At 48.0% G+C, this 25,408-nt stretch overlaps 2 protein-coding genes across 3 annotated transcripts in view; one reads left to right on the forward strand and one right to left on the reverse strand.

Moving 5' to 3' along the window:
• The window catches only part of SLC25A17 (solute carrier family 25 member 17), a 156,309-nt gene extending 156,048 nt beyond the window's left edge, over nucleotides 1-261 (reverse strand). The window contains exon 1 of the mRNA XM_077277738.1: nucleotides 1-261. Coding sequence (XP_077133853.1) covers nucleotides 1-108 — 108 coding nt within the window. The 5' untranslated portion in view covers nucleotides 109-261.
• FHIT (fragile histidine triad diadenosine triphosphatase) lies at nucleotides 99-25,018 on the forward strand. Of its 2 annotated transcripts, XM_077277740.1 has the most exons (3): nucleotides 206-224; nucleotides 11,113-11,184; nucleotides 24,180-25,018. In XM_077277740.1, the coding sequence occupies exon 3, from the start codon at nucleotides 24,434-24,436 to the stop codon at nucleotides 24,878-24,880; it is 447 nt and encodes a 148-aa protein (XP_077133855.1). In that variant the 5' UTR covers nucleotides 206-224; nucleotides 11,113-11,184; nucleotides 24,180-24,433; the 3' UTR covers nucleotides 24,881-25,018. The 2 variants fall into 2 exon arrangements, with proteins under 2 accessions (XP_077133854.1, XP_077133855.1); XM_077277739.1 differs by lacking the exon at nucleotides 11,113-11,184 and having other exon boundaries at nucleotides 99-224.
• The last annotated feature ends 390 nt before the right edge of the window (nucleotides 25,019-25,408 follow it).

The following is a 25,408-nucleotide window of genomic DNA, read 5'->3' on the forward strand; positions in this document are numbered from 1 at the left end:
CACTGCTCCAGACACGGCATGCACTAAGTTCTCGTACGACAGAATGGAGGTCATGGCAGCCCTGACATCAGCCACTGTCGGGATACAGCTCTCCGGCTCTTCCTCCATTACTATGGTCTCATCAGCCGCGGCCGCCGCATGACTTCCGGGTTCCAAGCCTCGTCTTCAAAGTTCCGGCTGCGCGTAACCTCTGCTGGGATTCCGGGGTCCTCAGGGATGAGCAGGTGAGCGCTGCGGTGCAGTCCTCCTGCTGACAGACGCACAGTGTGCCCGCGCCATGTGCACTTTATTGTGCAGGGTACGGTCCCATGCGGGGTGCTGGATTGTCATAAAGCAACGCTGCAGCTCCACAGCATGTGCTGACAAGAGCAGTGCGCCAGGGCGCGGGGTATTGCTGTGCCATGCACATTATGGTTGTCAGCCGGGCGATACTGGACACCAACCTGCCATGTCTGCCGGCTGTGCCCCACCACACACAGGAGCCGGACCCGTCTGCCGGCTGTGCCCCACCACACACACAGGAGCCGGACCCGTCTGCAGGCTGTGCCCCCCCCCCACACACAGGAGCTTGCCCCGTCTGCAGGCTGTGCCCCCCCCCCCCACAGGAGCCGGACCCGTCTGCAGGCTGTGCCCCCCACACACAGGAGCCGGACCCGTCTGCCGGCTGTGCCCCCCCCCCACCCCACCCCACACACAGGAGCCGGACCCGTCTGCAGGCTGTGCCCACACACACAGGAGCCGGACCCGTCTGCAGGCTGTGCCAACACACACAGGAGCCGGACCCGTCTGCAGGCTGTGCCCCCCCCCCCACACAGGAGCCGGCCCCGTCTGCAGGCTGTGCCCCCCCACACACACAGGAGCCGGACCCGTCTGCAGGCTGTGCTCCCCACACACAGGAGCCGGACCCGTCTGCAGGCTGTGCCCCCCCCCCCACACACACACACACACACACACACAGGAGCCGGACCCGTCTGCAGGCTGAGCCTCCCAACCCACACACAGGAGCCGGACCCGTCTGCAGGCTGTGCCCCCCCCCCCCCACACACAGGAGCTTGCCCCGTCTGCAGGCTGTGCCCCCCCACACACACAGGAGCCGGACCCGTCTGCAGGCTGTGCTCCCCACACACAGGAGCCGGACCCGTCTGCAGGCTGTGCCCCCCCCCCCACACACACACACACACACACACACAGGAGCCGGACCCGTCTGCAGGCTGAGCCTCCCAACCCACACACAGGAGCCGGACCCGTCTGCAGGCTGTGCCCCCCCCCCCCCACACACAGGAGCTTGCCCCGTCTGCAGGCTGTGCCCCACCCCCCACACACAGGAGCCGGACCCGTCTGCAGGCTGTGCCCCACCCCCCACACACAGGAGCCGGACCCGTCTGCAGGCTGTGCCCCCCACACACAGGAGCCGGACCCGTCTGCCGGCTGTGCCCCCACCCCCACCCCCACCCAACCCACACACAGGAGCCGGACCCGTCTGCAGGCTGTGCCCACACACACAGGAGCCGGACCCGTCTGCAGGCTGTGCCCCCCCACACACACAGGAGCCGGACCCGTCTGCCGGCTGTGCCCACCCCCACCCAACCCATACACAGGAGCCGGCCCCGTCTGCAGGCTGTGCCCCCCCCCACACACAGGAGCCGGCCCCGTCTGCAGGCTGTGCCCCCCCCACACACACAGGAGCCGGACCCGTCTGCAGGCTGTGCCCCCACACACAGGAGCCGGACCCGTCTGCCGGCTGTGCCCCCCACACACAGGAGCCGGACCCGTCTGCAGGCTGTGCCCCCCCCCCCCACACACACACGCACACAGGAGCCGGACCCGTCTGCAGGCTGTGCCTCCCAACCCACACACAGGAGCCGGACCCGTCTGCAGGCTGTGCCCCCCCACACACACAGGAGCCGGCCCCGTCTGCAGGCTGTGCCCCCCCCCCACACACACAGGAGCCGGACCCGTCTGCAGGCTGTGCCCCCCACACACAGGAGCCGGACCCGTCTGCCGGCTGTGCCCCCCACACACAGGAGCTGGACCCGTCTGCAGGCTGTGCCTCCCAACCCACACACAGGAGCCGGACCCGTCTGCAGGCTGTGCCTCCCAACCCACACACAGGAGCCGGACCCGTCTGCAGGCTGTGCCGCCCCCCCCCCCACACAGGAGCCGGCCCCGTCTGCAGGCTGTGCCCCCCCCCACACACACAGGAGCCGGACCCGTCTGCCGGCTGTGCCCCCCCCACCCAACCCACACACAGGAGCCGGACCCGTCTGCAGGCTGTGCCCACACACACAGGAGCCGGACCCGTCTGCAGGCTGTGAACACACACACACAGGAGCCGGACCCGTCTGCCGGCTGTGCTCCCCCCACCCAACCCACACACAGGAGCCGGACCCGTCTGCAGGCTGTGCCCACACACACAGGAGCCGGACCCGTCTGCAGGCTGTGCCCACACACACAGGCGCCGGACCCGTCTGCAGGCTGTGCCCCCCACACACAGGATCCAGACCCGTCTGCAGGGTGTGCCCCCCACACACAGGAGCCGGACCCGTGTGCAGGCTGTGCCCCCCACACACAGGAGCCGGACCCGTCTGCCGGCTCTGCCCCCCACACACAGGAGCCGGACCGGTCTGCAGGCTGTGCCCCCCACACACAGGAGCCGGGCCCGTCTGCAGGCTGTGCCCCCCCACACACAGGAGCCGGACCCGTCTGCAGGCTGTGCCCCCCCACACACAGGAGCCGGACCCGTCTGCCGGCTCTGCCCCCCACACACAGGAGCCGGACCCGTCTGCAGGCTGTGCCCCCCACACACAGGAGCTGGACCCGTCTGCAGGCTGTGCCTCCCAACCCACACACAGGAGCCGGACCCGTCTGCAGGCTGTGCCTCCCAACCCACACACAGGAGCCGGACCCGTCTGCAGGCTGTGCCCCCCCCCCACACACACACACACAGGAGCCGGCCCCGTCTGCAGGCTGTGCCCCCCCCACACACACAGGAGCCGGACCCGTCTGCCGGCTGTGCCCCCCCCACCCAACCCACACACAGGAGCCGGACCCGTCTGCAGGCTGTGCCCACACACACAGGAGCCGGACCCGTCTGCAGGCTGTGAACACACACACAGGCGCCGGACCCGTCTGCAGGCTGTGCCCCCCACACACAGGATCCAGTCCCGTCTGCAGGGTGTGCCCCCCACACACAGGAGCCGGACCCGTGTGCAGGCTGTGCCCCCCACACACAGGAGCCGGACCCGTCTGCCGGCTCTGCCCCCCACACACAGGAGCCGGACCGGTCTGCAGGCTGTGCCCCCCACACACAGGAGCCGGGCCCGTCTGCAGGCTGTGCCCCCCCACACACAGGAGCCGGACCCGTCTGCCGGCTCTGCCCCCCACACACAGGAGCCGGACCCGTCTGCAGGCTGTGCCCCCCCACACACAGGAGCCGGACCCGTCTGCAGGCTGTGCCCCCCCGCACACAGGAGCCGGACCCGTCTGCAGGCTGTGCCCCCCACACACAGGAGCCGGACCCGTCTGCAGGCTGTGCCCCCCCACACACAGGAGCCGGACCCGTCTGCAGGCTGTGCCCCCCCCGCACACAGGAGCCGGACCCGTCTGCAGGCTGTGCCCCCCCCGCACACAGGAGCCGGACCCGTCTGCAGGCTGTGCCCCCCCACACACAGGAGCCGGACCCGTCTGCCAGCTCTGCCCGAACACACACAGGAGCCGGACCAGTCTGCCAGCTCTGCCCCCCACACACAGGATCCAGACCCGTCTGCAGGGTGTGCCCCCCACACACAGGAGCCGGACCCGTCTGCCGGCTCTGCCCCCCACACACAGGAGCCGGACCGGTCTGCAGGCTGTGCCCACACACACAGGAGCCGGCCCCATCTGCAGGCTGTGCCCCCCCACAGGAGCCGGACCCGTCTGCAGGCTGTGCCCCCCCACACACAGGAGCCGGACCCGTCTGCCGGCTCTGCCCCCACACACAGGAGCCGGACCCGTCTGCAGGCTGTGCCCCCCACACACAGGAGCCGGACCCGTCTGCAGGCTGTGCCCCCCCACACACAGGAGCCGGACCCGTCTGCCAGCTCTGTGCCCACACACACAGGAGCCGGCCCCGTCTGCCAGCTCTGTGCCCACACACAGGAGCCGGACCCGTCTGCTGGTTATCAAAAATAGGGGGGAACCACTCAGGTTTTTTTTTAAATTAATAGCGCAGGAGCCGCAGATGAATACTCCCATCATCCGCTCCCGCTCTCACTGTTATTAGCGGCAGCAGGTGTTGGATGATGGGAGCGGTTGTCCCATCAGCTGACAACAGTGACCGGTGGTAAACTTTATACCTCTGATCACAGCTGAGCGCTCCCCGCTGTCATTTGACGGTGTGAGAACCGCGGCTTTCTGACCAGCGGGGATATTTTCCCCGCCAATCAGAAGCGCTGTTTGTCGAGCTGTCATGCATATGACAGAGTGTCAAACACTGTAATGTCGGGCCCCCCATTGAAGTGAATAGGGTTCGGGTCCGCTCTGCTGGATGACAGGCTGTATGGACGCATCATGGAGCCTGCCATCTAGATGTAGCAGAGCCGACGGTAATGTCATATCCTGCTGTCCTTGACTTTTCTGCAGCACATACGCTACATGTAAAGTCAACCTGCATATTTGCAGCGTTTTTCACCATCTGTTCAAGTCAATGGGTGAAAAACGCTGAAAGAAGTGACATGCTCTATGTCCAAAAAAATGCTGCAAAGCACAAAATACTGATGACACAAAAAACAATATGTGTGCATGAGATTTCTGAGATCTCATAGGATTTGCTGGTATTGTAAAAAGCAGCTGAAAATTGGCATAAAAAACGCAGCAAAAACGCCCTGTGTGAACGTAGCCTAACTGACGCTTCATTTAGATGGAACGTCCTTCATTTATACAAGGAGAATATATCAAAGATTAGAAATAACTCCAGAATCCCGTCTGTTATAGGCATTGTTAGGCTAAGTTCACAATGCGCTTTTTTAGCTGCGTTTTTTATGCTAATTTTCATTTGCTTTTTACAGTACCAGCAAAGCCTGAGATTTCAGATATCTCATACATGCATTGTTTTTTTTATCCTCAGTATTTTGTGCTTTGCTTGTTATATGGACATAGAGCATGTTACTTCTTTCAGCGTTTTTCACCCATTTACATGAATGGGTGGTGGAAAATGCACCAAAAACGCAGGTATCAGGTTTTACTGCATTTTTTGTGCCAAAACCTGTTTCTATGGAATAGGACTTTTTTTTTTCAACACTAAACTTTATCAGCATGCACAAGAGACAAATCAAGCATGCCAAAACCACCTAAAAAAAACACAACAAAAACCTGCTTTTTTTTTCCGCAGCTTCCTTCCTGCCAAGAGATCAGTTTTTGCTGCAGACAAAAAAAATGCCTAGTGTGAACTTGCCCTTGTTTTCCACATTACAGGGCTTCAATAGACAGTGTTTTTTTAAAGGGAACCTGTCACCCCCAAAATCGAGTGTGAGCTATGCCCACCGGCATCAGGGGCTTATCATTCTGTAATGCTGTAGATAAGCCCCCGATGTAACCTGAAAGATGAGAAAAAGGGGTTAGATTATACTCACCTGGGCGGGTGGTCTGATCCGATGGGCGGCGCAGTCCGGTCCGGGGCCTCCCATCTTCTTACGATGACGTCCTCTTCTTGTCTCCCCGCTGCAGCTCCAGCGCAGGTGTACTTTGTCTGCCATGTTGAGGGCAGAGTAAAGTACTGTAGTGCTCAGGCACCGGGCTTTTCTGACCTTTCCCGGCGCCTGCGCACTGCAGTACTTTGCTCTGCCATCAACAGGGCAAATCAGTACGCCTGCGCCGGAGCCGCAGTATGAAGACAAGAAGAGGACGTCATGGAATGAAGATGGGAGGCGCCGGACCACTACACCCATCGGATCGGACTGGAACCGCCCCTGGGTGAGTATAATCTAACCTCTTTTTCTCATCTTTCAGGATACATCGGGGGCTTATCTGCAGCATTACAGAATGCTGTAGATAAGCCCCTGATGCCGGTGGGCTTACCTCACCCTCGATTTTGGGGGTAACAGGTTCCCTTTAAAGAAATATTTTTACTTTTGCTCTATATTTAGGCCGCTGTATAGTGCGGCCGATGTTTTGTTTGCTACAGATACAGTCCACAAAGTACGTAATTCCTGATGATCTGGAGGCGTCTTCTTGGAAGGTCTCTCCTGTCATTGATGATTTGCTCCTATTAGAATGAATGGTTTTCTTCTCTTTTTCTTTCTTGAGACCTTTTCTTTAATTACATTTTAAAACGCCTTATTTTTAGCATTGTTTCCAAATACCCTTCTGTTTTTTTCATGGGTTATAATATCTTTGTTGACAAACTGCTTAATTCTAGAAGGTTCTTTTCTTAAAAGTGGGCACCCTCCAGGTTACCCTTGGTTTCAAGGTTTCTTGGTATCAAGGTTGCCAAAAGAAACATATAACGCCTTACCAACATGATGTTCAATTACATCATAATGCCAGCTCTCTGACTTTGATGTTGCAGGTGAGCATTTGCTTGGCATGCAAAAAATAAGCCCTCACGCAGCCCCAGGTCCCCAAAAATGCATCTCGGAAAATGGCGACTTTTTTTTTTTTTTTTTTACAAACATTGGATTTTTTTTCCACTACTTAAATAACAAAAAAGAACCTATACTTATTAGGTATCTGTATACTCGTAATGACCTGGATAATCATAATGTTAGGCCAGTTTTAGCATTTAGTGAACATGGTTTAAAAAAACCCCACAAATGTGGAATTGCATTTTTTTTGCAATATCACCGCACTTGGAATTTTTTTTCCCGTTTTCCAGTACACGATATAGTAAAATCAATGGTGTAGTTCAAAAGTTCAACTTGTCCCGCACGAAAAACAAGCCATCACACCAACACAAAACATGTAAAATGTATGAATTACAAAAATGATCTGTTCTACATATTCTAAATGCCCGTTTTTTGTGCCAAATATTACCTTACGTGTGAATTGAGGCACTGTTTACAAACTTGATATGCTTTACATATTCTAACTGCCGTCTTTTGTACCATTTATTTCAATTGTTACATTTTTTTATATACAGTCATGGCCAAAAGTATTGACACCCCTGCAATTCTGTCAGATAATACTCAGTTTCTTCCTGAAAATGATTGCAAACACAAATTCTTTGGTATTATTATCTTCATTTAATTTGTCTTAAATGAAAAAACACAAAAGAGAATGAAGCAAAAAGCAAAACATTGATCATTTCACACAAAACTCCAAAAATGGGCCAGACAAAAGTATTGGCACCCTCAGCCTAATACTTGGTTGCACAACCTTTAGCCAAAATAACTGCGACCAACCGCTTCCGGTAACCATCAGTGAGTTTCTTACAATGCTCTGCTGGAATTTTAGACCATTCTTCTTTGGCAAACTGCTCCAGGTCCCTGATATTTGAAGGGTGCCTTCTCCAAACTGCCATTTTTAGATCTCTCCACAGGTGTTCTATGGGATTCAGGTCTGGACTCATTGCTGGCCACCTTAGAAGTCTCCAGTGCTTTCTCTCAAACCATTTTCTAGTGCTTTTTGAAGTGTGTTTTGGGTCATTGTCCTGCTGGAAGACCCATGACCTCTGAGGGAGACCCAGCTTTCTCACACTGGGCCCTACATTATGCTGCAAAATTTGTTGGTAGTCTTCAGACTTCATAATGCCATGCACACGGTCAAGCAGTCCAGTGCCATAGGCAGCAAAGCAACCCCAAAACATCAGGGAACCTCCGCCATGTTTGACTGTAGGGACCGTGTTCTTTTCTTTGAATGCCTCTTTTTTTCTCCTGTAAACTCTGTTGATGCCTTTGCCCAAAAAGCTCTACTTTTGTCTCATCTGACCCGAGAACATTCTTCCAAAACGTTTTAGGCTTTTTCAGGTAAGTTTTGGCAAACTGTAGCCTGGCTTTTTTATGTCTCGGGTTAAGAAGTGGGGTCTTCCTGGGTCTCCTACCATACAGTCCCTTTTCATTCAGACGCCGACGGATAGTACGGGTCGACACTGTTGTACCCTCGGACTGCAGGGCAGCTTGAACTTGTTTGGATGTTAGTCGAGGTTCTTTATCCAACATCCGCACAATCTTGTGTTGAAATCTCTTGTCAATTTTTCTTTTCCGTCCACATCTAGGGAGGTTAGCCACAGTGCCATGGGCTTTAAACTTCTTGATGATCCTGCGCACGGTAGACACAGGAACATTCAGGTCTTTGGAGCTGGACTTGTAGCCTTGAGATTGCTCATGCTTCCTCACAATTTGGTTTCTCAAGTCCTCAGACAGTTCTTTGGTCTTCTTTCTTTTCTCCATGCTCAATGTGGTACACACAAGGACACAGGACAGAGGTTGAGTCAATTTTAATCCATGTCAACTGGCTGCAAGTGTGATTTAGTTATTGCCAACACCTGTTAGGTGCCACAGGTAAGTTACAGGTGCTGTTAATTACACAAATTAGAGAAGCATCACGTGATTTTTCAAACAGTGCCAATACTTTTGTCCACCCCCTTTTTATGTTTGGTGTGGAATTATATCCAATTTGGCTTTACGACAATTCTTTTTGTGTTGTTTCATTTAAGACAAATTAAATGAAGATAATAATACCAAAGAATTTGTGTTTGCAATCATTTTCAGGAAGAAACTGAGTATTATCTGACAGAATTGCAGAGGTGTCAATACTTTTGGCCATGACTGTACATACCATGCACCATGTCTTTTTACTCAAATGTATGCATTATTTTTGAGTCTCTTCATTAGCTATATATACTTCATTCATATGTTGCTTGTGATAGTCTCGTTTTAAACAGAAGAACCAATCACCATTCAGTTGATATGCTATGATTAATGGTGTCAAAACGCATCAGTTGGTTTTGAAATGTCTTCTGTTTTAACCCCTTAACGACCACCGATACACATTAAAATGGAGGCCGTTAAGGGGTCTTATTCTTGATTGCTGTTTTAAAAACGACAATGAAAGAATAAGGTTATAGTGCCCCCCAGCGTTGGAAAATGTCTGAGGTTTCAGCTACGGGGAGTAGCGGAGACCCTGGAGAACACAATTAGGGCTGGTTTTTCCAATCCCTAATAAAATGATCGGCGAGATGAGATCCTCCGGAGAGTAATTGAGTCTAGAGGAGTCTAAGTTACGATATCATTCATGAAGGATCCACAATATTTTATAAATTTGACTGTTGACATTCCCCCCTGCATCTCTAGTTGATAAAGGCATTCTATTTCTATGCCTGCACCAGTTTGGCTAGTAATCGAGCAGTAGTTTCTCTTAACTCCATAAAACTGTTGTTTTAAAAACATATGTTTATTATCTGCTTGTTCCAGTAAAAATGCCTTTAGATACTTTTGGAGGTAGTAGAGGATAGCGGCGCTGTTACGTTTGAAAGAGGCGGACTGCAGCAGGTGGAACCCTATATCACTACTAGGGTATAAAAAAACTAAAAAGGTAGAAATATGTACACACAGTGTACACACACCCGCGCTACGTCCTACGTTGCATTTAAGTAATATCACTACTAATGTGAAATTTACCTGCTTGATAGAGTGAGGTGAGCGGTTTTGATAGTGGCACAGGTCAAATCAAAGATAGTGTAAATGTGTTTACTATAAAAGAAAAGGAAGGAAGGTCCTCAATTCTCAGTGAAGACTTCTAGCTACGCACACGCCTGTCACCGGCCGGGACAGCGCGTGCTGAAGACTCCGGAAGACCCCGTGTATACAGCCACCATAAAGGAAAAAGCAGGAACCCGCCAGCTAAGTAGCTTTGCCTTGTACATTATCGTTTTGCTGACTGTCTTCTCAGCGCTGTCTGGGACTCCTGCATTCCACATCAACCTATGTGGCTGCAGCATATAGTTATCAAGCAGCGCATGATCTGAGGACTTTGTACCAGCGCATATTAGGAACAGGTATTCAGGAACCTTTTAGGCTATGTGCACACGTAGGGAGGGTCCTCTGCGGGTACTCCCTCAGCGGATTTGATAAATCTGCAGGGCAAAACCGCTGCGGTTATCCCTGCAGATTTATCGCGGTTTGTTTTGCGGTTTCCGCTCCGGGTTTACTCCTACTATTGATGCTGCATATGCAGCATCGATAGTAATATTAAAAAAAATGGTTATACTCACCTTCTGACGTCCCGATCTCCTCGGCGCTGCACACGGCGGTCCGGTTCCAAAGATGCTGTGCGAGAAGGACCTTCGTGACGTCACGGTCATGTGACCGCGATGTCATCGCAGGTCCTGCTCGCACAGCAACCCTGAGACCGGACGGCCGCGTGCAGCGCTGAGAGGTGGAGCCGCATATTCATCACTGTAATGAGCGGCACCACGTGACCGCTCATACAGGACAAGCTGCGACGCTGAGAGGAAGCATCGAGGGAGCTGGGTGAGTATTTTATTTCCAGTGGGCGGGCGCACAGGGGGTGGGAGGGGGTTGGTTACCGGGAACTTTATTTCAACCGCAAAAAAAATAAAAAAACAATCATTTTTCATTCCTTCTCTCCAGCGAACGCTGCTGGAGAGAAGAAATGAATGGCGGCTTCAGCACCACAAGCTGGGGGGACAGCGCTTATTGTAGCGCTGTCTCCTGGACGGCACACAGACAGCATCCGTGTGCGGTACGTGTTTTACACGGACCCATTGACTTGATCCGTGCGCTCCCACGAACACTGACATGTCTCCGTGTTTTTCAAATGGACACACGGTCCGTGAAAACACGCTGACATGTGCAGAGACACATTGATTTTAATGTGTCTACGTGAGTGAGTGTCTCCGGTACGTGAGAAAACTGTCACCACACGTAGCGGAGCCACTGACGTGTGAAACCGGCCTAATTGTGAGAGACTGTGACACTAATTAAGGAATATATATAGGTTTTTTTTTTCTTTCAGATCGATATCTTGAGTGCATTAGTCTACATTACAGACACCTTGAGTACGAGCGATCCAGCTCTTGATTATAGAACAACGCCATCAATGTGTGTATATATTCATGCACTCAGACAGACCATTTTTACATATAACTAACTAAATACCCTTACTTTTCTTTTATAGTAAACACATTTACACTATCTTTGATTTGACCTGTGCCACTATCAAAACCGCTCATCTCACTCTATCAAGGAGGTAAATTTCACATTAGTAGTGATATTACTTAAATGCAACGTAGGACGTAGCGCGGGTGTGTGTACACTGTGTGTTTAGATACTTTTGGCCTCCTTCTATCTTGATGTATTTTCAGGACATTTATTTTGAATATAAGCCAATTCAGTCACCTGGACTCTATCCTCCGAATCCATGCCCTTTTTACACAAATTATCTTTTATTATCTTAACCCCTTTCCGACATTGGGCATAATAGTAAGCCCACGTCGAACTCCCTTCCTTTGATGTGAGCCCACAACTTTCCCGGTACATGTCAGCTGTTTTGAACAGCTGACATGTGCCTGAAACATCCGCGGGTGGAATCGTGATCTACCCGTGGCTATTAACGTGTTAAATGCCGCTGTCAAACACTGACAGCGGCATTTAACATGTATTTCTGGCAATCGCGACAGAAATCTGCCCATCGGTGACACCCATCACGTGATCGCGGGTCACCGATGGGTTGACATGACAACCACAGGTCTCCTGGAGACCTCTATGGTTGTCACTGCCGGCTTGCTGTGAGTGCCAGTGGTCGGCGCTCATAGCAAGTGAGTAATTTTGCTACATAGAGGGAATCTGATCATCGCCTGTATGTAGCAGAGCCGATCCGGTTATGGCAGCTTCTAGTCTCCCATGGAGACCATTGAAGCATGCCAGAAGTAAAAAAAAAAGTTTTTAAAAATATTAAATATAAAAGTTCAAATCACCCCCCTTTCACCCCATTCAAAATAAAACAATAGAAAAATCAAACATACACATTTGGTATCGCCGCTTTCAGAATCTCCCGATCTATCGATAAAAAAAAGGATTAACCTGATTGCTAAATGGTGTTGCGAGAAAAGTAAAAACGCCAGAATTGCGTTGTTTTTTTTGGTCGCCACAACATTGCATTAAAATGCAATACCCTCGGACCGGAAGCTGCCGCCTGAACCGAACACAGGTGACAGAACTACAAGGGGCCCCTCGGAAAGTGAGTATATGTTTATTTTTTAACCTGTGACATACGTGGCTGTGCAATATACTATGTGGGCTGGGCAATATACTACGTGGGCTGGGCAATATACTACATGGGCTGGGCAATATACTACGTGGGCTGGGCAATATACTACGTGGGCTGGGCAATATACTACGTGGGCTGGGCAATATACTACGTGGGCTGGGCAATATACTGCGTGGGCTGGGCAATATACTGCGTGGGCTGGGCAATATACTGCGTGGGCTGGGCAATATACTGCGTGGGCTGGGCAATATACTGCGTGGGCTGGGCAATATACTATGTCACTAGGCAATATACTATGTGGCTGTATACTACGTCGCTGTGCAATATACTACGTGGCTCTGTGCTGTATACTACGTAACTGGGCAATATACTACGTGGCTGTGCAATATACTACGTAACTGGGCAATAAACTACGTGGACATGCATATTCTAGAATACCTGATGCGTTAGAATCGGGCCACCATCTAGTGTATATATATGTGTGTGTGTGTGTGTGTGTGTGTGTGTGTGTGTGTGTGTGTGTGTGTCCGGGATTGGCATCTGCACCGTCACAGCTACAGCCACAAAATTTTGCACAGTCACACGTCTGGACCCAGAGAGCGTCATAGGCTATGTTGTGGGGCGAAATTTTAACCCCGCGCGTTCCAATTCACCAATTTTGCCCCTATCTACATAATGGGGGAAACAGTGAAAGGAAAAGTGTTGGAGGCAAATTGACAGCTGCCAGATGTGAACAAGGGGGACTTAAAGAGAGACAGCAATGGTGCCAAAGAGTATATACCGTACAGTTGCTAAGGTGGGGCCCCGACATGGGATACTCACCACACACGGGGATATGAACACACACAAAATGCGCCACACACTACCACGTGCTTGAACACATATATCACCCTCAGCACACATTTCACCACACATACACCAACAAAAGTTGCCTCACACAAAACTTGCACATACTCAAAACGAACCACACAAAACTCGCCAAGCGCAAATCTCGCCATGCGCAAAACTTGCTGCACACAACTTGCTACACTAACCTGTCACATGCAACTCGACACACAAAAAGTTGCTACACGCATGTCGCCACACAAAACTCATCTCACAAAAGTCGCTACATGCATGTAGCCACATGCAACTCAACACACACAACTTGACACATGAAACTCGCCCTAAAACACACACAAGTCTGGTATTATCCTTCAAAAATAAAAATCTGATTAAAAACTACAAGAGCAACAAATGTACCATATAGGAAATCCGGCAGCTGTCAGTCACATGACCAGTCTATTATGTGTATGTGTGAGCTAATATATACTGCCAGGGGGTGGGCTTCCTGTTGGCTGGGGATTTATCAGGCTGCCAATTTAGCTTACAAATACTGAGGTAAAAATACTGACCAAATAACGTGTGAACAAGGTCTAATACAGGAGGAGATGACACACAGGTATATACTATATACAGGGGAGATGACACACAGGTATATACTATATACAGGAGGAGATGACATACAGGTATATACTATATACAGGGGAGATGACACACAGGTATGTACGTCTGAACTATCTCCTACTCTGGAATAGCCACTGCACCCCTGAATCCCATGTACTTCTCTCCCTCTTTCCTAACTGCTGGTACGTCTGAACTATTTCCTACTCTGGAATAGCCACTGCACCCCTGAATCCCATGTAATTCTCTCCCTCTGTTCTAAGTGGTACGTTGCTTCTTTTTCCCTGACTAATTCCTGTATCATTCTGAAAATTTTCTGACTGCATATTGACATGTCTGTGCTCCTCACACCTAGCCCCATCTTTTGATCTTATCCTGCCTCTGTCCTCATCTTTGGTAGTCAAATGTTGTATTAACTGCAATCTGCTAATTGTCCCCTGCTGTGGACTTTCCTCCACCTCCTTCCTCCCCTCCCTGTCTCACCTGGCTTCATTTTTTAGTCATTTGAATGGTATAAGTTGCATGGAGCGGGTCAGATTTGACTTTAGTCAGATGTAACATAATTTCAAGTGACATATTTTAAGTGTATCATCTGAAATATACCAGAAATCGGCCAGACGGTAAGACTAATCACTGTCTTCTAAATTTACTTGCCTTTCTTTTTCACCCCTGCTCTTTAACAATGCTCACATTTCCCCCACCGTTTTTTGCTCCACTAATCCTCTCTCCTCCACTAACCCCCTTATCCCTGCACCCTCAAACCACATAGCTATCTCCCCCTCTCTCTTACCCCCCCACCTCGCTCCATCTGCAGACCTGCTCTCTAACCTCAGACCTGTACCACCAAAATATAATATAAGCCAATCACTCTCCTTCACCCACCTGCTTCTCTTTCTCTGCTTATTCTCACTGCTGGCGACACATCCCCCCCAATCCTGCCCCCCGCCTCATTCATCACTAATCCTCACCCCTATCCTTCTCACACTATGAAAAACTATCGCAACCCCTCACACTTAAAATCTGTGCCACTGACCCCCACCCCCCTGCTTCCTCTCTCTGGGGCACTTTGGAATGCCCGCTCTGTCTGCAACAAGCTCCACATGCTCCATGATCTCTTCACTTCCCGCAACCTTTCCTTTCTGGCCCTCACTGAGACCTGGCTGACTCCCCCTGACACGGCCTCGCCTGCAGCACTGAGTTACGGTGGCCTCCAATTTACCCACACTCCTCGCTCTGGCAACAGACATGGTGGAGGAGTGGGTATCCTTTCTAAAAACTGTTCCTTCAACCCTATCCAACCTCCACCACCCTCCCTTATCCTCCCTTTCGAGGTTCACTCTGTCCGTATCTACGCTCCCTCCAATCTCCAAATGGCTGTCATATACCGACCACCGGGCTCAGCCACTGCCTTCATCGACCAATTCTCCACCTGGCTCCTTCACTTTCTCTCTGCTGACATCCCCACCATCATCATGGGTGACTTTAATATCCCTACTGACACCTGCCAGCCAGCAGCCTCCAAGCTACTGGCCCTTCATCCTTTGGACTCACTCAGTGGTCCTCCACAGCCACCCACACAGACGGACATACACTAGACCTCATCTTCTTATCTAACCTCACAACCTCTCCCTTCCCCCTATCTGACCACCATCTACTCACTTTCTCATCCATGTCCTCCTCACCCGCCCCCCATGTCCAGCCATTACCACATCCTCGCAGAAACATAGCACATCTAGACATTCTCAGACTCTCTTCTACCTCTGTCCTCCATATCTTCACTCCACGACACGGACAGCGCCACCGCTTTTATACCTCCACCCTCACATCAGCCCTAGACTGTCGCCCCTCTCATGCATGGCACAGTGCGACGAACCAATAGGCAACCTTGGCATAACAATCTCACAAAAAAACTTCGACAAGCATCCAGGGTTGCGGAGCGGCGTAGGAAGAAAATATGCCTGCCAGACGACTTCACTGCTTTCAAACAAGCTACATTTGACTTCAAATTAGCCCTCACCTCTGCTAAACAGACCTATTTCACTAACCTTGTATCTTCACTATCCTACAACCCAAAACAACTATTCAGCACATTTACCTCCCTCCTCCGCCCACCACTGCCAACTCCCCTCATGTCTTCCGAGGACTTTGCCACCTACTTCAAAAACAAGATCGACCAAACAAGGCAAACCCTCACTGTTGCACCACCCCAACCACTCCATATGCCAGACATCTGCCCTTTCCTAATAACCTCCCTCTCCAACATCACTGAAGGAGAGTTAGTCACCTCTTTTCCAAATCGCACCTCACCACCTGTGCACTTGACCCCATCCCCTCCCACCTGCTCCCCAACCTCACTAACATGCTCATTCCAGCCCTAACCCATCTCTTCAACCTATCGCTATCTTCTGGTACCTTCCCCTCTGCCTTCAAACATGCCACCATCACACCCATCCTCAAAAAAACTAACCTTGACCCAACTGCTATGCCCAGCTACCGCCCCATATCACTGCTCCCGTTTGCTTCAAAACTCCTTGAGCAGCATGTCCATGCTCAAATTTCCTCCCACCTCTCATCTAACTCTCTCCTTGACAACCTCCAATCTGGCTTCCGCCCCCACCACTCCACCGAAACTGCTCTGACCAAAATTACTAATGACTTACAGCCAAAGCTAACAGACAGTTCTCCATCCTCCTCCTTCTTGACCTGTCCTCTGCTTTCGACACAGTCAATCACTGCCTACTGCTACAGATTCTTTCTTCCCTTGGCATCAAAGGCCTTGCCCTGTCCTGGATTGCCTCATACCTTTCCGACCGCACATTTAGTGTTTCCCACTCCCACACCACCTCCTCATCCCGCCCTTTCTCTGTTGGAATCCCTCAAGGCTCTGTCCTAGGGCCCCTACTTTTTTCCATCTATACACTTGGCTTAGGACAACTCATAAAGTCCCATGGCTTCCAGTACCACCTGTATGCGGACGACACTCAGATCTACCTCTCTGGCCCAGATGTCACCTCTCTGCTGTCCAGAATCCCAAAGTGTCTGTCAGCCATATCCTCCTTCACCTCTCACTTCCTAAAACTCAATGTAGACAAAACCGAACTCATCATCTTTCCCCCATCTCACATATCCCCCCCTACCTGACCTATCTATTTTGGTAAACGGCATCATGCTCTCTCCCGCACCTGAAATCCACTGCCTCAGGTAACTCTCGACTCTCCCCTGTCCTTCAAACCGCACGTCCAAACTCTTGCCGCCTCCAACTCAAAAATATTGCCAGAATCTGTCCCTTCCTCAGCCCACAATCTACCAAAACTCTTGTGCATGCCCTCATCATCTCCCGCCTCGACTACTGCAACACCCTCCTCTGTGGCCTCCCCGCTCTCTTGCACCACTCCAGTCTGTCCTCAACTCTGCTGCCCAGCTAATCCACCACTCTCCTCCCCTGCTTCTCCCCTCTGCAAATTTCTCCACTGGCTCCCAATTCCCCAACGAATCCAGTTCAAACTACTAACACTGATCTACAAAGCCATCCACAACCTGTCCCCTCCCTATATCTCTGAACTAATCTCCCAATATCTTCCCTCACGTAATCTCCGATCCTCCCAAGACCTCCTACTCTCCTCCACACTTATTCGTTTCTCACACAACCGCCTCCAAGATTTCTCCCGAATATCCCCCATCCTCTGGAATTCCATGCCTCAACACGTCTGACTATTCACCACCCTCGGATCCTTCAGACGGAACCTGAAAACCCATCTCTTCAAGAAAGCCTACAGCCTGCAATAACCATTCTGCCGCCTCGCCAGAGCCGCCGCCTCTCCATTGCCAGAGCCACCGCATCGCCTCGCCCCCTACCTTCTGTCTCTTCCCCACTATCCCATAGAATGTAAGTCCGCAAGGACAGGGTCCACTCCCCTCTGTACCAGTCTGTCACTGTAAACGTGTTTACTGTAAACGATATCTGTAACTCTGTATGTAACCCCTTTCTCATGTACAGCACCATGGAATTAATGGTGCTATATAAATAAATATATAATAATAATATACTATATACAGGAGGAGATGACACACAGGTATATACTATATACAGGAGATGACACACAGGTATATACTATATACAGGAGATGACACACAGGTATATACTATATACAGGAGGAGATGACATACAGGCACATACTATATACAGGAGGAGATGAGACAGATATATACTATATACAGGAGCAGATGACACAGGTATATACTATATTCAGGAGGAGATGACATACAGGTACTATGTACAGGACGAGATGACACACAGGTATATACTGTATACAGGAGCAGATGACACAGGTATATACTATATACAGGAGATGACTTACAGGTATATACTATATACAGGAGGAGATGACACGTATATACAGGAGGAGATGACATACAGGTACATACTATATAAAAGAGGAGATGAAACAGGTATATAGAGGAGATGACATACAGCAGGTATATACTATATACAGGGGAGATGACATACAGGTATATACTATATATAGGAGGAGATGACATACAGGTATATAGTATATACAGAAGAGATGACATAGGTAGATACTATATACAGGAGGAGATGACACATAGGTATATGCAATATACAGGAGGAGATGACATACAGCAGGTATATACTATTTACAGGGGAGATGACATACAGGTATATACTATATACAGGAGATGACATACAGGTGTATACTATATATAAGGGAGATGACACATGTGTATACTGAGGGGGAAAATGAGGTGTGAGGTGCAAAGGAAAAGGTGTGAGTGCAAAATGAGAGGAGTGAGGGAAAATAGTGGATTGATCGGAAAATGACAAATGTGAGGTCGAAATGACAAGTGTTAGGGGGGAATGAGAGGAGTGAGGGAAAATAAGAGGAGTGGGGGGGAATGAGAGATGTAAGGGAGAAAATGAGAGGCGTGATGGGAAAATAAGAGAAGTGAGGTGCTATAACTAACCACAGATATTTACTATGCCCAGGTAACGCCGGGCTCTTCAGCTAGTATGTATATATATATATATATATATATATATATATATATGTATGTACAGTACTGACCAAAAGTTTGGACACACCTCATTTAAAGATTTTTCTGTATTTTCGTGACTATGAAAATTGTGCATTCACACTGAAGGCATCAAAACTATGAATTAACATATGTGGAATTATATACTTAACAAAAAAGTGTGAAACAACTGAAAATATGTCTTATATTCTAGGTTCTTCAAAGTAGCCACCTTTTGCTTTGATGACTGCTTTGCACACTCTTGATGAGCTTCAAGAGGTAGTCACCGGGAATGGTCTTCCAACAATCTTGAAAGCGTTCCCAGAGATGCTTAGCACTTGTTGGCCCTTTTGCCTTCACTCTGCGGTCCAGCTCACCCCAAACCATCTCGATTGGGTCAGGTTTGGTGACTGTGGAGGCCAAGTCATCTGGTGTAGCACCCCATCACTCTCCTTCTTTTTCTGTGTTGCACAAAGACACGGTGGTTGGAACCAAAGATCTCAAATTTGGATTCATCAGACCAAAGCACAAATTACTAGTCTAATGTCCATTCCTTGTGTGATTTCTTGCAGATTTCGTGCAGAAGTCTGGTGGATACACAGCTGATAGATCTACTGAATAGACTGTTAGAATTTGTATTATGGCAAGAAAAAAGCAGCTAAGTAAAGAAAAATGAGTGACCATCATTACTTTGAGAAATGAAGGTCAGTCAGTCCGAAAAATTGGGAAAACTTTGAAAGTGTCCCCAAGTTTGCAAAAACCATCAAGCGCTACAAAGAAACTGGCTCACATGAGGACGGCCGCAGGAAAGGAAGCCAAGAGTCACCTCTGCTTCTGAGGATAAGTTTATCCGAGTCACTAGCCTCAGAAATCGCAGGTTAACAGCAGCTCAGATTAGAGACCAGGTCAATGCCATGCAGAGTTCTAGCAGCAGACATCTCAACAACAACTGTTAAGAGGAGACTTTGTGCAGCAAGTCTTTATGGTAAAATATGTGCTAGGAAACCACTGCTAAGGACAGGCAACAAGCAGAAGAGACTTGTTTGGGCTAAATAATACAAGGAATGGACATTAGACCAGTGGAAATCTGTGCTTTGGTCTGATGAGTCCAAATTTGAGATCTTTGGTTCCAACCACCGTGTCTTTGTGCGACGCAGAAAAGGTGAACAGATGGACTCTACATGCTTGGATCCCACTGTGAAGCATGGAAGAGGAGGTCTGGGGGTGCTTTGCTGGTGACATTGTTGGGGATTTAGTCACAATTGAAAGCATACTAAACCAGCATGGCTTCCACAGCATCTTGCAGAAGCATGCTATTCCATCCGGTTTGCGTGTAGTTGGACCATCATTTATTTTTCAACAGGACAATGACCCCAAACACACCTCCAGGCTGTGAAAGGGCTATTTGACCAAGAAGGAGAGTGATGGGGTGCTACGCCAGATGATCTGAACCCAATCGAGATGGTTTGGGGTGAGCTGGACCTCAGAGTGAAGGCAAAAGGGCCAACAAGTGCTAAGCATCTCTGGGAACTCCTTCAAGATTGTTGGAAGACCATTTCCGGTGACTACCTCTTGAAGCTCATCAAAAGAATGCCAAGAGTGTGCAAAGCAGTCATCAAAGCAAAAGGTGGCTACTTTGAAGAACCTAGAATATAAGACATAATTTCAGTTGTTTCACACTTTTTTGTTAAGTATATAATTCCACATGTGTTAATTCATAGTTTTGATGCCTTCAGTGTTAATTTACAATTTTCATAGTCATGAAAATACAGAAAAATCTTTAAATGAGAAGGTGTGTCCAAACTTTTGGTCTGTACTGTATATGTATATATATAGGTAAGTGCAGGCTGCACGCGAAAATAGGAGCGCACATATGCGCACACAAACAAAGGGGATAAATATTTGCGGCGCGCATCTGTATGCGAAGTACTTACAGTCATTGGTGGCGCAGTGTGGGATGCCGGCACATCGGCGTCAGGGCAGTGCGTGTGCTGTGCGCGGCGAACCGCGCTTATGTCCCAGCGCCGGGCGGTCACATGACCGGAAGTAGCGTTGAGTAATCGCGCATGCGCGATAAGGGGAAACGCGCTGTTGTGGTATGTAACCGCCGGACTCTGCTGCATAGTAACAAATGTAGGCGCCGTCAGTGTGGTGCTGGCTCTATAAAGGAGCCATAAGACAAAGGCAAGCCAGAGGAGGTGCTTAGGGCCATCAAATAATGCCGCAATATGTCCTGATTTTGACTGGTAGATGTCATAGAATTACTTACAGGTTTTATTTGTGGTTGGATTGACTCATAATGCGGTTACAGAAATAAATGTAAAAATAAAACAGAGCAGGTGCACTTATACGGAGACATGATGACACACAGGTGGATTATATTTATCATCATTAGGCATTTATGACAACATTGGATTATTCAGAGATCCACAATGAACTTCTGGAGTGAGTTTGCTGCACTGAAAGTAAAGGGGCCGAATAATATTGCACGCCCCACTTTTCAGGTTTTGAATTTCCACAAAAATTTAAAATAACCAATAAATTTCGTTCAACTTCACAATTGTGTTCCACTTGTTGATTCTTCACCAAAAATTTACGTTTGGTATCTTTATGTTTGAAGCATGATATGTGGGAAAAGGTTGAAAAGTTCCAAGGGAGCCGAATACTTTCGCAAGGCACTGTACCATGTATAGTGGTCAAGAAAGGGACCCTACCCCTTGTACTTGACCACAAGCATGTTGTTGCCACAATGGGCTCTGCTCTCACCCTTTCTGAGCAGTTGCCCAATTTAGCGTCTTAGGAAGGCCTCTCTGATCTTTGCGCACAGTACCACAGGCTGCGGTAGCTCTGGCACAGAGGGACTTGAAGATTGGTATGCTGGTGTAAAGGTTATCTACGTTGAGGTGATGACCTTGATCCAGCAGTGGGTACACTAATTCCCACTCAACTTTACCATTCACTCCCAAGACAGAGGGTCATTCAGGGGGTTGAATAAGAGTTTCCTTCTCTTCATAAACCATAAAATTGTGCCTGTAACCTGATATACTCTCAAACAGCCTGTAACTGATATACTCTCACACAGCCTGTAGAGTTTAATTCCATACCTGGCCCTCTTACTGGGCAGGTATTGATTGATATTTGAGCCTCCCCTTGAAATGTATTAAGGAAGGCCTCACCAGCAGAGTCGTCTTATTTTGCTTTATTACTGTATTGTTAACATTGTTACCTATGACTGTTGTGTTTGAAACTGTTAAACTGTAAAGCGCTGCGGAATATGTTGGCGCTATATAAATAAAGATTATTATTATTATTATTATTATTAAGGACTCCTCTACCTAGATGTCCCTTTGAGTAACGTACACTTCCTTAAACTTTGTTGCTGAAGTGATCAATGACCGAGCATTTGAAAAGTCAAAGATGGGGTAATCTCAGGGTGGACATGGTGCATTATCATTGTAATAAAAAAATTTGTGGATGGCCTCAACGGGTGTCCGGGGCATAGCCATGCAGAAAAGTGGAGTGTTAGGTAAAATGTCAACACTAATATTACCGAATTTCTGGTTTCTTCACTAACCCAATGTGAAGGACAGGGGTCCAGTTGGCAAATGATGAAGTGGGGTTTTGGGATAAAAATTGTTGGACATCTGCCAAAATGTCAATGAAAAAGACTTTTTGAAAAAGTAAATTTCTGTGAGACTGGTAGTGTCAAATTGGATTCATGATTGAGCCACAAAATCATGAATTTGTGACTCAATTTTTGGGAGGTGAGGTCCATAGCGGGTCACTAATGGAGGGTGTTGGCTCATTTCTAGCCAGTGGTGTCTGCATGGCGGTTCGGTATCACAAGAGGAGGAAGAAAACTAAAGGAAGGTGGAATTCTGTACCTCAGTGTGGAGGCAAGGCAGGCATATGCTTCCTCGGCTGAATACAGTGTTTGGGATGAACGGGACATTTTTTCACGTCTGTGGTGTGTGTACCAAATTTTGTGTGTAGTATGAATTTTTTTTTTTACTACTATATTTAGAATAGAAGAAAGTTAAAAAAATTGCAGAAAACAATCTAGGAAAAGATAAATAATATGTGTGGTAAAATAAAAAAAGTATTAAACGCACGACAGTAAAAAAACAATTACTGAACGCCCGCAACTAAATTACGCTAATCGCAGTACAAAAAACCTGTGGTATAATTACTATAAAAATTTTCAACTAAAATTCTGAAACCACGATTAGTAGATGGACATCAGTAAAAACAAATTACTAAGCTCCCACAACTATCTTGACTCAGATTGTGATTATATATTAGTAAAAAAAAACCCGTAGTTTAAGCCATTCGCTGCAATATATTTTTTACTATGGATTGCACAGTCCCTAATCTAGCTCTATCAACTAATCTAAATTATTATTCATTTGATTCTTTTTTTTTTCACAAAAAACAGAACAGATGCCGATCAGTGATGTACCCCACTGAGCAGTACTCAACGGCTGTAGGATGCACGCATGGATGTGGTGCAAAAAGGGGATAAAAAAAGAAGGGGAAAAGAAAAAGTCCTACCAACAAGCGAGAACATTGGTCTGTGTTAGTGATCAGCGGCTACAGGATGCACACACAGAGATGGTGGAAAGTGGTAGAGGAGAAAAAATGGACAGGGAAATAAAGTCCTGGTAAAAAGCAAACAAGGGTGCTGATTAGTGATTTGTGTCACTGATCATCACTCGGCAGCTGCAGGACGCACGCACAAGAAAAAACGTGCCAAAAATTCAAAGATCAAGTATTGTTCAGCGCTTGGCGGCAGAAGAGGGGTGAGGAATGGGTTGGGGAGAAGGGTATTGGGGCAGATTAGGAAAAATCCAGTGGCACAAGCAGGTCAGGAAAGGATCAGAAACTTCTTTCAGGAACAGCATCAGCAGTGATGGCACAAGGCCCAGCAGGTGAGGAGCTGATCTGCAACATCCCCAAGCTTGAGTGAGGAAGTGCAGGGCAGTCACTGTAGGTAAGACCGCATCTCTGCTCAATGATTGGTATGATCGGCGTCATCGTCTGATCGCACCAATCAGTTCTGGGGCAGCAGTTTCCAAGCACCAGCCTGTGATCAATTCTGTTACAACACTGATCATAGGCTGGTCTTCAGTGTTTCAGGCAATTTAATTGCTTCAAGCATTGAAATCACTGTGATTGACTGTTCAGAATTGAACAGCCAGTCACAGCGATCGTAGATGTGGGGAGGTGATGCCAACCCCCGTGTGGATGAATCCCAGTGCCCGGCTCTCAGAAACAGCCGGCACTGTTCGTTTAGTCGCATGAATTACATGACGTATATATACTTCATTGGAACACCTTCTCTTCCATGATATAGATACCGTATGTAAATATGTAAGTCTTGATCCAGTTGCCAAATAGGGCCACAGACTGACTCTACTTTATTCCTAGTAGTGTTTTTGATTGCAGTTTTTCTGATTGATAAATATACATTGCTAACCTTTTGTTTTGTTGTTCTCTTTCAGTGTGAAACTACTATAATAAAATCGGGTATAGAATCTTCTTCTGGAATTACTAAACCTTGGTCATTTCACTGTTGATAAGCCCATATCTTGTTACAAGCTGAAATAATCCAATTTACAGTGATTGTTTTTGACATCCCATTATAAAATACACTTTCATATTTTTTAAAAAAAAATATCAGTTTTTAATTTTAGTGGGAGTTTTGTTGTTTCTCAGTCTAACACAGCAAAGATCATTGCTGGTGTTTTATCCTGCCATGTCTTTGTGGTTTGGTAAACATCTCATTAAGCCAACGGTTACCTTTTTAAGAACTGAGTTGTGTTTTGCCCTTGTAAATAGGAAGCCAGTAGTACCAGGACATGTCCTCATTTGCCCAATAAGGTCAGTAAAACGTTTTAAAGACCTGATGCCTGAAGAAATAAGTGACCTTTTTCACACTGTACAGAGGGTTTCCAGTGTGGTAGAGAAACACTTCGGTGGCACCTCGCTAACCATCTCAATTCAAGATGGTCCAGATGCGGGACAGACTGTCCCTCATGTTCATGTGCACATTTTACCCAGAAGAAAGGGAGATTTTGAAAAGAATGACACCGTGTATGAAGCTTTGTTTGACCATGATAAAGAAGGACTGGCAGCTCCAGAGAAGTGGAGATCTGAGGAAGAGATGGAAGCAGAGGCTGATGAACTTAGAAAGTATTTCTGAATGGAAATTTCTGCTTCTACTTATTTTCCATTTCATCTTGTATCTGCACGTAGATATGTTATTAGACTTGTGATTGGCAACAACTGTACATGTGATTGAAATTCTGTTATTAGGATATCATTAAAGGGCTTATATAAATCTAAATAGTTGTCTAATGTATTCTGTAAAGGCGAACAAAAAATGTTGAAAATATTTAATGAAATTAAGAGACAGCAGCATGAAACTCCTTATAATCCTTAGATTGCTACAGCGAGGAGGTGGTAAAGCATGAGAATTTCTATCTGATGGATCTCTAATGATCACTGTTCCATATTTAGACAATATGGACTTCATTACAGTGTTTTTTGCTGAACTTTGTTCACTTGACAACTTTTAGCATTCTGTAGGTGACCAGTTGCTTTGTGCTTATAGTGGTTCCTACCTTACTGAGCTGGGGCCTCTTGTAGTGCAACCCTACTGAATTTTTTTTTCACTTGTGAACAAAATAAAGTTTGAAACATAGTTGGATAGATTTTCTACAAAGTTTTC

Source organism: Ranitomeya variabilis, chromosome 8 (assembly GCF_051348905.1).
Source record: "Ranitomeya variabilis isolate aRanVar5 chromosome 8, aRanVar5.hap1, whole genome shotgun sequence".
In the NCBI taxonomy this organism is placed as follows: Eukaryota; Metazoa; Chordata; class Amphibia; order Anura; family Dendrobatidae; genus Ranitomeya; species Ranitomeya variabilis.